We start from the raw sequence: 16,376 nt of genomic DNA, 5'->3' as shown, positions 1-16,376 counted from the left end.
TGGAAAAGTCCTTCCTTCCACTCTCTTGGCAAATTCTTGGCTGTCAGGCTAACAGACTGGGGAGTAGTCCTAGACACCTTTTGGACTTGTTTACCCTTTTGGCCTGGGGGTGATAAAAGTAGGGGGGTAAAGCAGACGGGTATGGTTCCAGCTGATTGGAAAAAAGCCAACGTGGTACCAATATTTAAAAAGGGGCCGAGATATATCTCGGGTAACTATAGGGCAGTCAGCCTAACATCAGTAGTCTGCAAGATTTTTGAGGGGGTGTTAAAGGACCACATACAAGACTTTAGTAATGAAAACGGTATTATTAGTAGTAATCAGCATGGATTCATGAAAAATCGTTCTTGCCAAACCAATCTATTAACCTTCTATGATGAAGTGAGCTGCCACCTAGATAAAGGTAAGCCTGTGGATGTGGTGTACCTGGACTTCGCAAAAGCCTTTGACACCGTTCCCCACAAACGCTTACTGTTCAAACTAATGAAGGTAGGTATGGACCATAAGGTGAGAACCTGGATAGAGAACTGGCTCCAGGGAAGTTTGCAAAGGGTGGTGATTAATGGGGAGTACTCAGCTTGGGCGGGTACGGAAAGCGGGGTCCCCCAGGGTTCTGTCCTGGGGCCAATCCTGTTTAATGTATTCATAAATGATCTAGAGGAGGGGATATCGAGTAAAATCTCAGTATTTGCGGATGATACTAAACTAAGCAGGCCAATATCTTCTGGGCAGGATGTGGAAACCTTACAAGCGGACCTGAACAAAATTATGGGGTCGGCAACTACATGGCAGATGAGGTTTAATGTTGAAAAATTTAATGCACCTAGGTGCCAGAAACCAGAAAGCAAGCTACTCACTAGGGGGAACCTCTGGGTGAGTCTAGGATGGAAAAGGACCTGGGGGTACTGGTAGACAACAGGCTTGGCAGTGGCATGCAATGCCAAGCCGCTGCAAGCAAAGCCAACAGAATACTGGGATGTATAAAAAAGGGGATTCACTCCAGAAATAAAGAGATTATTCTCCCACTCTACAAGACTCTGGTCCGGCCACATCTGGAGTATGCTGTCCAGTTCTGGGCACCAGTCCTCAGGAAGGGTGTGCTGGAACTGGAGAAAGTCCAGAGAAGGGCAACAAAAATAATTAGGGGAATGGATGGCATCAGCTATGAGGAAAGACTACAAGCACTGAACTTATTCTCTCTGGAGAAGAGACGATTGAGGTGGGATATAATATCAATGTACAAATATTGTACTGGCAACCCTAGCATATGGAAAAACCTATTCAGAGAAAGCAAATACAATAAGACACGTGGCCACTCACTAAAACTAGAGGAAAGGCGGTTTAACCTTAAAATATGCAGGGGGTTCTTCACTGTGAGAGCAGTAAGGATGTGGAATTCTCTTCCGCAAACAGTGGTATCAGCAGGGAGCATTGATAGTTTCAAAAAACTATTAGATGGGCACCTTAAAGACCACAACATAGAGGGGTATACAATGTACGGTTAACAGCAAACACACACACACATCATAGGTTGAACTGGATGGACTGGTGTCTTTTTTCAACCTCACTAACTATGTAACTATGTAGGCAGTTTAGCAGTGGGTTTCCTAACCCCTGACCGCTCACCCTAACCTTTGAAACTTCCTCCTCATCTACTCTGCAGGATTAGGCTAGAGAGCATTACAGTGATCCTTAGAGCTCCAAACTGGCCCAAAAAATGTTCTCCAACCTGATCAAACTTCTGGCAGACACCCCATAGACTCTTCCATGTCTACCAGATCTAATGTCCCAAGAGCCCGTTTACCACTCTGCTTACTAGCTGCTGGCTTTAAAGCAATACTTTTAAAGCCCAGGTCCTGAAGACCGATGCTTCTCTAACTTGATCATTCCCACCCTGTTAAAAAATCTAGGAAGCCTACATCCTGTAAAGTCTATCATCGTACATGGAAGGCTTACTTTGCCTGATATGAGGCAAGAAATACTCAGTGGAACAAATCCTAACCTTATTGCAAATAAGCTTGGATCAACAAACTGGCCCTAAGTACCATCAAAGGGAAAAATCTTGGCACTTGCAATTGTATTTCAAAGATTACTAGCTTTACATTTTTGGGTCAAAACCTCTGTACAGGGTTTGTTTCACATATCTCCTCCTGTACATGACCTGTCACCTCATGGGACTTGAGTCTTTCCTTTGAATCTGTTAGGGACATTCCCTTGTCCACTCTCAAGGTTGCTTTTCTTCTTTACTAAGTTGGTGTTGGCCTTTGACATCAACCAGGACATTGTTCCATCTCTGTGTCCAGCTCCTGTATACCAGAAGGAAATTTCCCTTCACTGCCTGTATGTGATTTTTTTAAGGTCTTACCTTGCCTTCCTGTTGGCAGCCATCTTGGACATGTGCAGACAGCTGTCTTTTATAAACTCTGTTTGCATCATTACTTGCCTGCTGCCTGGGCATTGCTCAGTGATGATGTTGCACACCTGACTACATATATCACCTGTTGGCTTGCAGTCCTTTGCCCTTGTGTTTGTGCTCCAAGGTGCATCACTGCTAGCAGTCTTCTGTTCTCCTTGTTCCTCCGTGCGTGACCTGGCTTTGCTGATGACTTTCCAGGCTCTCGATTCTGCATCGGTGGATGACCCAGACTACCTGCCTCTGGACTCGACCCTGGCTTGGATCACTACCTGCTTCTAGACTAGATCCCGGCTTGGATGACTACCCACTCTGGACTTGACCCAGGCTGGTCCTAATTTCGCTCCTCACTCTTGCTGTGCATTTATTGTTGTTGCTCTAATAAACTGCTTTATTTTACTTGTAGCTTCATGTGGTCTGGTTTCCTGGAACTCTGACAGATTTGTACTGTGAGGGTTTACCTCTCAGCCACTGCTTCCACCATTAAGTCTGACTCTATCCCTGATGGGCTTCATAAAGTTGAACCATCTTCTCGGTTCATTATTTCTAAATAGCTCAGACACATTATTGTTCAGGCTTATAGCCTTAAAGATAAGATTCCACTTTTCCCGGTCAAAGTGCACTATTTGGGCTAATAGGCATCGGACAGCTGTTTCCCAAATTTGCAAGGTTTACCCAGCATCGAGCATAAGATCATTCAGGCAGCTTTTTGCGCCCCATTTCGACTGTTTTCTGTTACGTTAGCCTGTTGGTGTTTTGTTACTGTTGCTCACCACTCAATTTGACTGCTTTTGAACATCCCATACGTTCTAAATACTTATCCCTTGCCCCCAAATAACGATTACGAAAGCAGCATTTTTAAACTTACTGTAAAATCTGTTCCTTGGAGTTCATTAAGAGACAATGGACCCACCCCTTTGTGTTTGTGATCTACTTCTATGTATTACTCTTCTACAAAACGAAAGCATGCTGGGAGTAGGAGGGGTTATTCTTGGCTGGCCAATAACTTGTTTGCTTGCCAGTATCTAAATCCTCCTGTAGGTGGCTGTATAACCCTTATGCCTCAGAATAAGCTCGAAGAAACTGATTTTATGGTACAAAAATCCAGTTTTTTTGGTTGTTACAAGGTTAATTAAGAAGATAAAATAATGAGTAATAGTAGAGTTTGTAACTAAAATCAAAACTACCTTTTCTTTTGACTCAGAGAAAGGAAATATTGGTAAGCTGATTGTTGTGGTTAATATCTTTAAATAGTGCCATTTACAGAGGAAGTTTTAGATTTACTTATAATGTAACAGTTGTTTTTTTTTTTTACATTTATTTTTTCAGAACACAAGAGATCATGCTGCCAGAAAGGTGGACACCAGTTGGAAATTCAGTGTGAATCAGTAAATCTTAGTGTGGCCTCCATAACACAGTGAGTAAATATATATCTAGGGTATTAATTATTATTACTATTATTATTCTTATACTTTCTTTATATTACACCAACAGTTTGCGCAGTACTCTACAAATTAAGGGGTGGCAGTACAGTTACAATATAATTTAATACAAGAGAGTTAAGAGGGCCTTGCTTGTGACAGCTTACCATCTAAAAGGTAGGATCAACTGAGTCAAATTATTAACTGTGAAGAATGGGCTTATGTATAGTACAACTAAATGTACAGTTGATTTATTAGGTGATGGTGTGATAGGCCTCCTTGAGGAGATGAGTAGGCGATAGTGTCGGATAATGAACGGTTGGTAACATGGATGAATTTGGCAGCAGCATTCATGTTGGACTGAAGGGGGGATAGCCTATATAACTGAGAAAGGAGTTGCAGTAATTGAGGTGAGAGATAATAATTAGTAACTTTGTTTGGTGTTGTTGGAAGGGGATCATTTTGGAGATGTCACAGAGGTGGCCCCGATCCTCCTTTTCTCGGGGTCCCACGCTGGTGCTCCTGGCTCCTCCTTCTCATCGGGTGCTCCAATAGCAAGCAGCTTACTATGTGGGCACCCGAGCCAAGCCACGGCTCTGTGTGTCTATTCACACACAGAGCTGTGGTTCGGCTCGCCCCCTCTGTCTCCTGATTGGTTTACTGGCTGTGATTAACAGCCAGTGGCTCCCGCTGCTGCAAATAGTCAATCAGGAGTGTGAGTCCCCAGAGAGGCAAGGCTCTTGTGGACATTGCTGGATCGAGAGGGGACTTGGGTAAGTATTGGGGGGCTTCTACACAAAGGTTTTTTTCATGAAGGTAAAAAAACTTGTACCATTACAACCACTTTAGGGCATCAAGATTTGGACAGTAATTAGATGTGGGTCTGAAAAGGGAGGTCAGAGTCCAGAATTATACCTAGCACTCTGGCATTCGTGGAGTTACCGATAGTTATATCATTGATCTTGAATGAAAAGTCAGGGGTGGAGGTGGGCTATTATGAGCTCAGTTTTGGAAAAAACAGGGGTTTAGTTGCACACATTTGCAAATACATGTGTAAGCTGCAGGCCCTGGCAAGGCACCCTGATATCTGCAGACCCTAACTCTACCTATAAAGATTCTCCACAGTAAGAGAACATGTATTCTGATGGAGTTAGACCTATAGCTCTGCATTCAGCAAAGCAAATGCTCTCTACTGATTGAAGTGTAACTCCAGCCAAAAATGTTTTTTAAGTGTTGAATAGATATCATAGAGAAGGGTTAACACCCCTGTAATATTTGTTTTGCTGTCTGTGCCCCTGTTCAGAAGATTTTACCTCACTTTCTCTTCTTGAGACAATTGGATTTTGAAAAATTTGAGTTGTTGCGGAAACAAGGATTGGTGATAAAGCTTTAGTGGAGACACCTTTTTCCCATGATAACTCTTACAGGAGTGAATTTTCCTTCGGGAGGTAGATTTCCTCCCACTTCCTGTTGTCTCCCTCTGTTTGTAAGTGTAAGTCGTATATAATTCGTTTGTATGCAACTCAGGAACTGCCTGTAGTCATAGATTTGCATCTTTGGGATTTATCATCACATGCTTAGAGACCAGCTGTAAGCTTTTAGCTAAATTTTGCTATTTTGAAGCAAGCCAATGAAGAAAAAACGAAACAGGAAGAACCCAAAGTATCTGCCTAAAAAAGAATTGGAGTCAAAGCATACCATACCAGTAAATCTAATTATAGTTGGAATTACAAGAAAGTACTTGAAGTTATCCTGAGTAAAAATGCACCATATACAGTATTTACCTTTTAAAATACAGTAAAAAATATATAAACAGATAATAAGCTAAATAAGATTTAATGTAAATTGGACTATACTGTACAATGATGACATTCAGTTATGTGTCCCCATAATTTTAAAAGAGTGTTATTTCAAAATGTCTTGTATTACTAATGATGATTTTTTTTTGTTCTATTTAGTGATACAGAGTCTAAGTCAGAAACAGAAACAGTATCAGAAAACCAGGGACTGTTTTCTGATGATCCTGATGAAGAGTCATTGCAAAAACAAGTTTCATCAAAGCCTGCAAAACAAACTGTGAGCAGGACAACAGAGGTTAGTGCTTAAATTTTATTCTTACATTTTAATTGTAGTAAAAAAGCATAAAAGTGCAAAAATCTAGAAGAGAATTCTAATGGGATAGCCGTTTGGTTTTGTATTGGTAAAGTGAGCCTGTTCTCAACATACACTGTTACCAAAAGTATTGGAATGCCTGCCTTTACAACATGCTCATGAACTTTAACGACATCCCAGTCTTAGTCCATAGGGTTCAATATTGAGTTGGCCCACCCTGTGCTGCCATAACAGCTTCAACTCTTCTGGGAAGACCGTCCACAAGGTTTAGGAGTGTGTCTATAGGAATGTTTGACCATTCTTCTAGAAGCGCATTTGGTCAGGCACTGATCTGGACAAGAAGGCCTGGCTCACAGTTTGCGCTCTAATTCGTCCCAAAGGTGCTCTATCAGGTTGAAGTCAGGACTCTGTGCAGGCCTTTCAAGTTTCTCCACCCCAAACTCACTCATCCATGTCTTTATGGACCTTGCTTTGTGCACTGGTGTGCAGTCATGTTGGAACAGGAAGAGGCCATCCCCAAACCTTTCCTACAAAGTTGGGAGCATGAAATTGTCCAAAATGACTTGGTATGCTGACGCCTTAAGAGTTCCTTTCACTGGAACTAAGGGCCCAACCCCTGAAAAACAACCCCACACCATAATCCCCCCTCCACTAAATGACTTGGACCAGTGCATAAAGCAAGGTCCATAAAGACATGAATGAGCAAGCTTGGGGTGGAGGACCTTGACTGGCTTACACAGACTTCTGACCTCAACCCGATAGAACACCTTCCGGATGAATTAGAGTGCAGACTGCGAGCTAGGCCTTCTCTCCATCATCAATGCCTGACCTCACAAGTGTGCTTCTGGAAGAATGGTCAAACATTACCATAGACACATTCCCAAACCTTGTGGACAGCCTTCCCAGAAGAGTTGAAGCTGTTATAGCTGCAAAGGGTGGGCCAACTCAATATTGAACAAAGAAGGCCCTGTCCGTTCTCCAACTGGAGAAACTGGCTGGGACAATGCAGGAATTTGAAGGTGCCAAGCAATAAATATACTATGTATGATCAAAAACGTATGTGAAATACTTAAGTATAAAACATCAACAATTTATTAATATATGATATTAAAAATATGTTACAAATGATCAGTTGAACAATATTCTGATCAGTTATACATATAATTAGCCTGATATTGATGAAATCCAGAAGATAAGGTATAAGTGCATATGGATCAATGCGTTTTGCCCAATTCAGGGGCTTCTTCAGGATCCATTTGCAGATAATTATATGCACTTATAAACCATTCAAGACGTGAATATCAGTCTGTTACACCCTGGTTAGGTCACAGCCAATAGACAAACTAATCCATAGAGATGTTAAAAGAAAAAGGGAAAAGGGGAGGGGAAGGGGGGGGAGAGGGGAGGGGAGTGGCAAAGGGAGAAAGGGGGGGGGAAGAGGGAAGGAGAAGGGGACGGAAAAGACGGGGGTGACGGGCCCTGAGTTTGGCCTAAATTCTGTAGCAAGTGGAGGGGGAAAGGGAGATAAAAGGAAATCTCTCACTCTCTATCCCCACCAAGGGTGGATTAGTTATACTTCCTAGCATTTAATCTGAACAATCCTAAGTGGCCATTCTCCAACACCAGTTGCGGCTCATGTGGCTGGAGCTTGAATTGCTAATTGGAAGGATAGACTTTCACAGATATTGAAGTGATACCATATCACTTGGTGATTACAAGCGGGGACGGTTAGCTAAACATTGGGTGCAACAGACTGATCTTGAATGGTTTATAAGTGCATATAATTCTCTGCAAATGGATCCTAAAGAAGAGCTGGAATAGGGCGAAACACGTTGATCCATATGCACTTATACGTTATCTTATGGATTTCGTCAATATCGGGCTAATTATATGTATAACTAATCAGAATATTGTTGTACTGATCATGTGTAATATGTTTTTAATATCTTATGTACTAATAAATTTTTGATGTTTTATATTTAAGTATTTCATATACATTTTTGATCATACATAGAAAATGTATTGCTTGGTACCTTAAAATCCCTGCATTGTCCCGGCCAGTTTCTCCAGTTGGAGAACGGACGGGGGCCTTCTTTGTTCAGTTTATTTAAGGATAGTGCCGTGAATTTTCTGTACAGCACCCTCCCCCCTTCCCCTTACACTGTCAACTCAATATTGAACCCTACGGACTGGGATGTCATTAAAATTCATGTGCGTGAAAAGGCTTGCATCCCAATACTTTTGGTAATATAGAGTGTATAAGTAATCCTGCGAGCTACTATGTTAAATATTATGTATTAAGCTGCCTACACTATTCACTCCCCTTGTGGTAAGTGTGCATAGAATATTTGATTGTAAAAGTGCAGCGTTAATGATAAAATAAAATTCAAATATCTGTGAATGCATATGAAATGTGATGTTAAAGACAATCAATAATTAAATAAATGCTAAGAATGCAACGCAGATAATAAAATGAAATTAAAATATCCGTGAATATATATGAATGTGAAGACAAAAAAACAATTAATTATATATAAACAAATAAGTGTTAAAATATATTGTCATTCGTGAATATAGTCCATACAATAAATACCAAGCGATATAAAGAATGTCTTAACCACTTCCATACAGAGCAGTTAGACCCCCTTCCTTCCCAGACCAATTTTCAGCTTTCAGCACTCTCACACTTTGAATGACAATTGCTCAGTCATGCTACACTGTAACCAAACAAAATTTTTATCATTTTTTTTCACACAAATAGAGCTTTCTTTTGGTGGTATTTGATCACAACTGGGTTTTTTTTTCTTCGTGATATAAGCAAAAAAAGAGCAAAAATTTTGAAAAAAAAACACTTTTTTTAGTTTCTATTATACAATTTTGCAAAAAATAAATTTTTCTTCATACATTTGGGCCAAAATTTATACTGCTACATATCTCTGGTAAAATTAACCCAAATTAGTGTATATTTTTTAGTCTGTGTGAAAGTTATTGAGTCTAGAAGCTATGGTACCAATTGCTGAAAATTGATTGCACCAGATGTACTGACGGCCTATCTCCTTTCTTGAGGCCCTGAAATGTCAGGACAGTACAAATACCCCCCAAATGACCTCTTTTTGTAAAGTAGACAGTCCAAGGTATTTAGTAAGAGGCATGGTGAGTTTTTTGAAGTTATAATTTTTTCCCACAATTCTTGGGAAAATTAAGAAAAACTTTTTTTTTTCTTTTTTTTTTCCCACAAACTTGTCAATTTATAAGCCATTTCTAACAAATAGCATGTACACAGCAAAAAAGACACCCCAAAATACATTCTGCTACTCCTTCTGAGTATGGTGATACCACATGTGTGAGACTTTTACACAGCCTGGCCACAAAAAGAGACTCCACGTCCAAGTAGCACCATAAGGCGTTTTAGGAGCATAAATGCACATAAAACTTTCTTACTACCTATCACACTTTTGAAGGCCCTAGAGCACCAATACAATGGAAAAGTCCACAAAATGACCCCATTTTGGAAAGCAAACACTCCAACGTATATTCTATGAGGCATTATGGGTCGTTTGAACATATCATTTTTTTCCACAGGTTTTTGGAAAATGTGGGAAAAAAATGAAAACTTTTTTTTTTTTTACACAAAGTTGTCAATTTATAGGATATTCCTAACACATAGCATGTACACAGCAAAAATGACACCCCAAAATACATTCTGACACTCCTCCTGAGTATGGCAATACCACATGTGTGAGACTTTTTCACAGCCTAGCCATATAGAGGGGCCTAACATCCAAGGAGCATCATCATGCATCCTAGCCACTTGCCTAGGCCTATTTTTGACATTTGGTGTTTAAAAGCTAAAATCAGTTGTTTTTCTAGAAAACTGCTTAGAACCCCCAAACATTATATATTTTCACACCGTATTTGCGCAGCGGTCTTCCAAACGCAATTTTTTTGGAAAAAATTCACTTTTTTTAATTAAAAAATAAGAAACCAGTAAAGTTAGCCCAATTTTTTTCCATAATGTGAAAGATAATGTTACGCCGAGTAAATAGATACCCAACATGTCATGTTTCAAAATTGCGCACGCTCACGGAATGGTGACAAACTTTGGTACTTAAAAATCCCCATAGGCGACAATTTCAAAATTTCTGCAGGTTGCCATCTTTGAGTTACAGAGGAGGTCTAGGGCTCAAATTATTCCCCTTGCTCTAACGATCGCGGCGATACCTCACATGTGTGGTTTGAACACAGTTTACATATGTGGGCGGGGTTTCTGTATGCGTTCGCTTCTGCGCGCGAGCTCACGGGGACAGGGCGCTTTAATTTTTTTTTTTTTTTTTACTATTTATTTTATTTATTATTTTTTATTTTTACACCGTTTAAAAAAAAAAAAAAAAAATTGATCATTTTTATTTCTATTAAAAGGAATGTAAACATTCCTCGTAATAGAAATAGGCACGACAGGACCTCTTTTTTGTGAGATCTGGGGTCAAAAAGTCCTCAGATCTCACAAGTACACTAAAAGATAGAAAAAAAAAAAAAATTATTATATAAAATGAAAAAAAAAAAAGGACCTTTAAACCGGTTGCTAGGCAACAACATTTTCCGTAGCTCCGGTCCTCCAAGACCATAGAGTCAAGTGAGGGCAAGCTTGCCCTCACTCGACATCCTGTCTGTGAGGATCCGGGACCAGATCGTTTTCCCCGCTGCCGGCGGGTCCGGTAAGCGGGGAAAAGGACCGGAACGCGGCGGGAGGGGGGGGGCGCCTCTTCCGCCATCCCGGAAGGGTGATCCCACGGCGAATCCGCCGCTGGGACCACCCTTATCGGAAAGCCAACCGTCCACCGTTTAAAAAAATACCAGGGTTATGGCAGCTATCTGCTGCCATAACACCGGTATTTAGGTTTAAACGGAGGACGTATATAAACCTTTTTGGACTTGGACATGGTGGCTGTATGAAGGATGACAGGTACTCGGGTACTTTGCTGGGCAGGTGACAGGCAGGTGACAGGTACTCTGGTACTGATGAGCAGGTGGAAGGTACTCAGGTACTCCGATAGACAGGTGACAGGTACTCGGGTACTCTGATGGGCAGGTGACAGGCAGGTGATAGGTACTGATGAGTAGTACTGATACTGATAGGTGATACTGTACTGATGGGTACTGATGATCAGTACTGATACGTGATAGGTACTGATGAGTACTGATGAGTAGTGATGGGTACTGATGAGCAGGCGGCAAGTACTCGGGTACTTCAGGCGTCAGGTACTCTGATGAGCAGGTGGAAGGTACTCGGGTACTCTGATGGGTAGGTGACATGTACTCGGGTACTCTGATGGGTAGGTGACAGGTACTCAGGTACTCTGATGTCGGGTACTCCGTTGACAGGTACTCAAAGTACCCGAGTACCTGTCATCAGAGTACCCGAGTACCCGTCATCAGAGTACCCGAATACCCGTCATCAGAGTACCCGAGTACCCGTCATCAGAGTACCCGAGTACCCGTCATCAGAGTACCCGAGTACCCGTCATCAGAGTACCCGAATACCTGTCACCAGCCCATCAGAGTACCTGAGTACCTGTTATCAGAGTACCTGATGGGCTGGTGACAAGTACTTGGGTACTTTGATGGGCTAGTGACAGGTGCTCTTTATTGGGGGGGGGGAAATCAGTGTGTTTAGCGTGCACTGTAATCGGTAACTAGCTGTTACCACACTCTCTTCCTCACACAGGATCAGTGTGTGAGGAGGAGAACACGGTGACAGCTAGTTACCGTGTTCTCTGTTGACATTTGTGACCGGCTGTGATTGGACACAGCCGGTCACGTGGTAAAGAGCCAATTTCATTGGCTCTTTACCTAGATCGGGGATCGACTCTGTCCGAGGGACGAGCCTCGTCCCCGATCGCTGCTCTGCGCGCCCCCAGGGGCGCGCATTGCAGAGAGAACGAGCGGCTCGTGCTGGAGCAGCTCATGTGATCGGCTGTGATTGACACAGCCGATCACATGGTAAACAGCCAATTTCTATTGGCTGTTTACCTTGATCAGGGATGGGCTATGTCCGAGGGACGAGCCTCATCCCTGATCGCTGTGCTGCGCGCCCCCGGGGGCGCGCAGTAGCAGCTAGAGCGGGCGGAGATCATATGACGGCTGCCCGGAACGGTAAAGCCATCCTGCCGGCGTCATATTACTATGCGCCGGTATGGATGTGGTTAAATATAATCCGTGAAAAAAATTATGAATAAAAAGTCCCCAAAGTAAAAAATAACAAGCAGTTGTTCACAAAATGATTTTGTCTGATGTTGTCACCTTCACTCGTGTGACCCCCCCCCCCCCCCCACAAGGTGGGTTTCTCACCTCATAAAGTGTGTCCTCGTTGTTACGCTTTGTCAATGACAGCATAAAATTATCCAACAGGGAAAGGGTGTGTAAAACTCCTCCGATGCTGTGGCTCCCAATCTGGCTTTAATGAGTTCACCAGCTCTCCTGCATGGGGAAAAAGAAAACATATATCCATGGTGCAAGTACCATTTATCAAATCCTGTGTTTATTAAAAATGTTTGAACACTCACATTTGTCAGGTGCTGCAGTGCACCAGACTATCCAAGCCAGATTTTTACAGGCACACAAGTATTCCGACATATATGCTCAATAGGGTACTTGCTGTTCAGCCCAGCAAACACGGTTCCTCTCACTGCCTCACTGACACAGCCTTGGCCCCTCCCCTACGCGTGACGACACAGGGACTGACGTATCTTCCTCAGGGGGAATCACTGTGTCATCACGCGTAGGGGAGAGGCCAAGGCTGTGTCGGTACACCCTGCTCCTCCAAGATTAAGGCATCAATAGCCAAGCCATCAAATTTAGAGACTGTACAGTAGGGTGGAATATTGGAACTTGAGAGAGCAATCCGGACGCAGTGGAAGAACCCAAGGCCTTGTCATTTCCAACCTTTGGATTTGTGCATACCAAATCCTCCTCAGCCATGCCAGAGCTACCAGAATTACTGGTTTCCCCTCTAGCTGGATCCTGTGCATCAAACGCGGAATCAGCTGCACCGGAGGAAAGGCAAAAATCAGGGAAAACTCCTTCCAAGTAGTCACCAAAGCATTCACTCCAACTGCGAATAGATCCCTAGTCCTGGACACAAATCTCTCCAACTTGTTGTTGAACCTGGATGGCAACAGATCTACGTGTGGGACCCCCCAGCATAGGCAGATCGATTGAAAAACTCAGGATGTAAGGACCATTCCTCCGGAAACTTCTGTTGACGGCTCAAAAAATCCACCTGCCAGTTCTCTATTCATGGAATAAACACTACTGTCAGGCATGGCACAAACTTCTCTGCCCAGGACAGGATGATATCCACCTCATTCTAGGCTGACCGACTCCTTGTGCCTCCTTGGTTGACATAAGCCACAGCCGTGGCATTGTTGGATTGCACCCTGACAGGGTGACTTGAAGTCTGCGTGTCCAGAATTTCAGAGCCTGACTGACTGCATGAATTTCCAGAATGTTGATGGGGAGGCGACTCTCTACCCAAGACCTTTTCCTCTGGACAGTAGCCTCCTCCAGAACAGACAGAGGGTCTGGCATGGAATTGAGCATAGGGAATAGCCTCGAATGCGGACACCATCTTCCCCAATAACATCATGCAAAGATGTATAGAAGGATATCTCAGCCTTAATATGGACCGAACCTGATCCTTCAGGTCTGAGACCCTTCTTGCTGGCAGGAATATCTTTGCCTGCACCAGACGTTCCCGAAATTGTACTTTCTGAAGGACATTTCGGCTTAGAGCCGACGCCGATCGATCTGTTAGTAATAGATCGTCCAGATATCCCTCGGAACCTTAGAACAGCCAATACAGGAGCTAGGATCTTAATGAACGCTCTTGAAGCTGTGGCTAACCCGAAGGGCAGGGCCACAAACTGAAAACGATGGTTTCTTATCGCAAAATGAAGAAATCTTTTATGGGCCTGAAATATAGGCACATGCAGATATGCATCCTTGATGTCTATGGATGCTAGAAATTCCTTTCCCTGCAGGGAGACTATGATTGAACGAATTGACTCCATGCAGAAAGAACGAATGTTCAGAAACTGGTTTAAAGCTTTGAGATCCAGAATAGGTCTCACATCCCTGCTTGGTTTGGGGATTATGAACAGGTTTGGGTGAAAATCCTTGAATCTTTCATTCTCTGGAACCTCAGTTATCACCCTTTGAGCTCTCAGCTGGTCCAACGCCCGAAAGAGAGACTTTCTTTTTAAGGGATCTGTTTGAATACTTGACCTTACAAACTGAGGATGCAGGAACACCCAAAATTCCAGCTTGTATCGCTGTGAAATGGTGGAGACAACCCTGTTGTCTTGAATGGACTCCACCCCTACCCCTGAGAACTGCAGAAGCCTTCCCTCCACCCAGGTGAGTGGGGGCGCCCCCTCACAGAGAGGGCTTAGAGGAAGATTTGGCTGATCTCTGGGCCCAGGGCTTTTTCTAACCTTGCCCTAAAGGCTTGGGTCCGGATGCAGGCGGTTGAGGCCGTCGCACACTGCCTGGAATTAGACGCACAGGTATTATGAGTGCTGGGGATCTTAAAGGAAGGACGCCTGCTCTTCCTCTTTACAGGTAGCCATGTACCCCCCCCCCCCCCCCCCGAGATCTTTTGGAAATGCTTATCTAGAACATCACCAAAAAGGTGTTCTCGCTGAAATGGAAAGCTAGCCAATAATCTTTTACATGGTAATTCCACAGACCAGCTCCAAACATGTGGAGCACCTCTCCACAGCAACCTTCACCTTTTAGACACTGGTGAAAAAAATGAAGGTACCTCCTGTGTGAGAGGGGTTATATAGGGGGTCATCAATTCTGATTGGTTGCCAGTGTCCTTCACCTATAGGTGGCAATATAACCCATATGTTATGATTTATGGCTCTGTGTCCCATGATGTACGAAAATAAATAGTGTATTTTTGACCCACACTTTTTGGAATGATGTGTTGAGTTTTTAGTTTTGCAATTAGCACTAGAATTAGCCTGGATCAGCATTTTTCCGTTAAATATAAGTATTTCACATAAACTGTGTTATAGAATCCCTGTTAGCCATACTTTAAATTTTAGGTGTTAATCTGCTTCAATAATGACCTCATTCATCCTCCTTTTGTAGCAAGACATCAAGGCCTGGAAGGACCCTTGCTATGCTGGAAATTAGACAAGCGAAAGTATGTGTTTCCTAGTTTACAGTTTAGTTTTAGTACATGTTAGACTGTTTTTAACCATCTGACATTTTCCTGTATGCCTTGGAAACTAACGATGTGCACGATGGAAAAATTTGTTTCTCATCCGAATCAAGCGAATGTATCCACATCAATACATGTTCATTTATTATGTTATTAGGTTGAATTCATTTCCTTATTCCCAACTGTCTTTTTTGGGCCACACGCTTACAAATTAAACAAATGATCTCTCAAGTTCAACTAGAATGAAGCACCCTCTAGCTTAGTGTGCTAGCGTACATAGTTTTTTTTTCTCTTATGTCCTCCGACAGTCGCCACCACCTCTAAGTCATCACTGTTGGGTATTGACTTCCCATCCGCAGGAGTAGCTAGGCATATAGACTTAGTCAAAAGACAAAAGGCATTAGCATATACACACCCATGGGGGCTGTCCCATCTGGTCAATACCCCCCCCCCCCCCCGCATCACCACTCCCAACTCAGTTTTAATCTGCCTAGAGTCAGGAGTAGTCAGGCTTACCTTGTGCTGGGGCTTCAGTCTCAGCCTTCCTAATCTTTTATTTGATTTTTTTGAAAATGCCAGTTTTTTCTCTTACTTTACTAGCTGTTTATTTTGTCAGCTTCTAGTGTTAGTCTTCTCTTCGGATGAAGATGGATCATGCGGTGCTGGGATTCGGACTGACCGCCCTGGTTCTCCAGAGCAAAAGGGTCAGATAGACCCCCAGCCCGCCATCGAGCGTTCAGTTATGGCTCGCCCTGGCATTACGAACGACCCATCCCTGTTCGCTGCAGGGATGCAGCCGTGAGGTGGCTACCTCACAGGACAAATCTGCGGTGCTGCAGTGTCATGTCCCTGGCTCACGGCACTCCCAGTCAGGTGAGGACAGCGGTTTTCCATGCATAGAGGCTTCCCACGCCATCTGGTACAGGTAAGTACTTCTGTGTGGGGCCTCTGTCTGGGGTGGCAGTCTGTGTTGCTGTGTGTCCCCCATGTCTGTGCCTGTGTGACTCCCTGATGCGGTCCCTGCGGGGATCGCTTGTGCAGTTTTCTGTATGTGTGGGGGTCCCCTTCCCTGTGTCACTTCGGTGCATTGTTGGGGGTGCAGACTTTGTGTGGCGACCGCAGCGGAGTGAACTTGCACGGTCCGCCATCTTTGATTTGGACAGGCATGGTCAGCCTCTCTGTGGGCGATACTGCATGCTGT

General features: G+C 43.3%; 1 protein-coding gene across 1 annotated transcript in view; it reads left to right on the top strand.

Annotated features, from left to right (window-relative positions):
• LOC309551844 (pecanex-like protein 2) overlaps positions 1 to 16,376 on the top strand; it is a 256,799-nt gene that overhangs the window by 67,732 nt on the left and 172,691 nt on the right. The window contains exons 8-9 of the mRNA XM_082252546.1: positions 3,743 to 3,830; positions 5,793 to 5,928. Coding sequence (XP_082108672.1) covers positions 3,743 to 3,830; positions 5,793 to 5,928 — 224 coding nt within the window. The remainder of the gene's footprint in view (positions 1 to 3,742; positions 3,831 to 5,792; positions 5,929 to 16,376) is intronic.

The sequence above is a fragment of the Pelophylax lessonae genome, assembly GCF_965119305.1.
Source record: "Pelophylax lessonae genome assembly, chromosome: 3".
NCBI classification, from domain to species: domain Eukaryota; kingdom Metazoa; phylum Chordata; class Amphibia; order Anura; family Ranidae; genus Pelophylax; species Pelophylax lessonae.
Note: the sequence above shows the minus strand (reverse complement) of the source record. Positions and strands in the feature narration are given on the sequence as shown.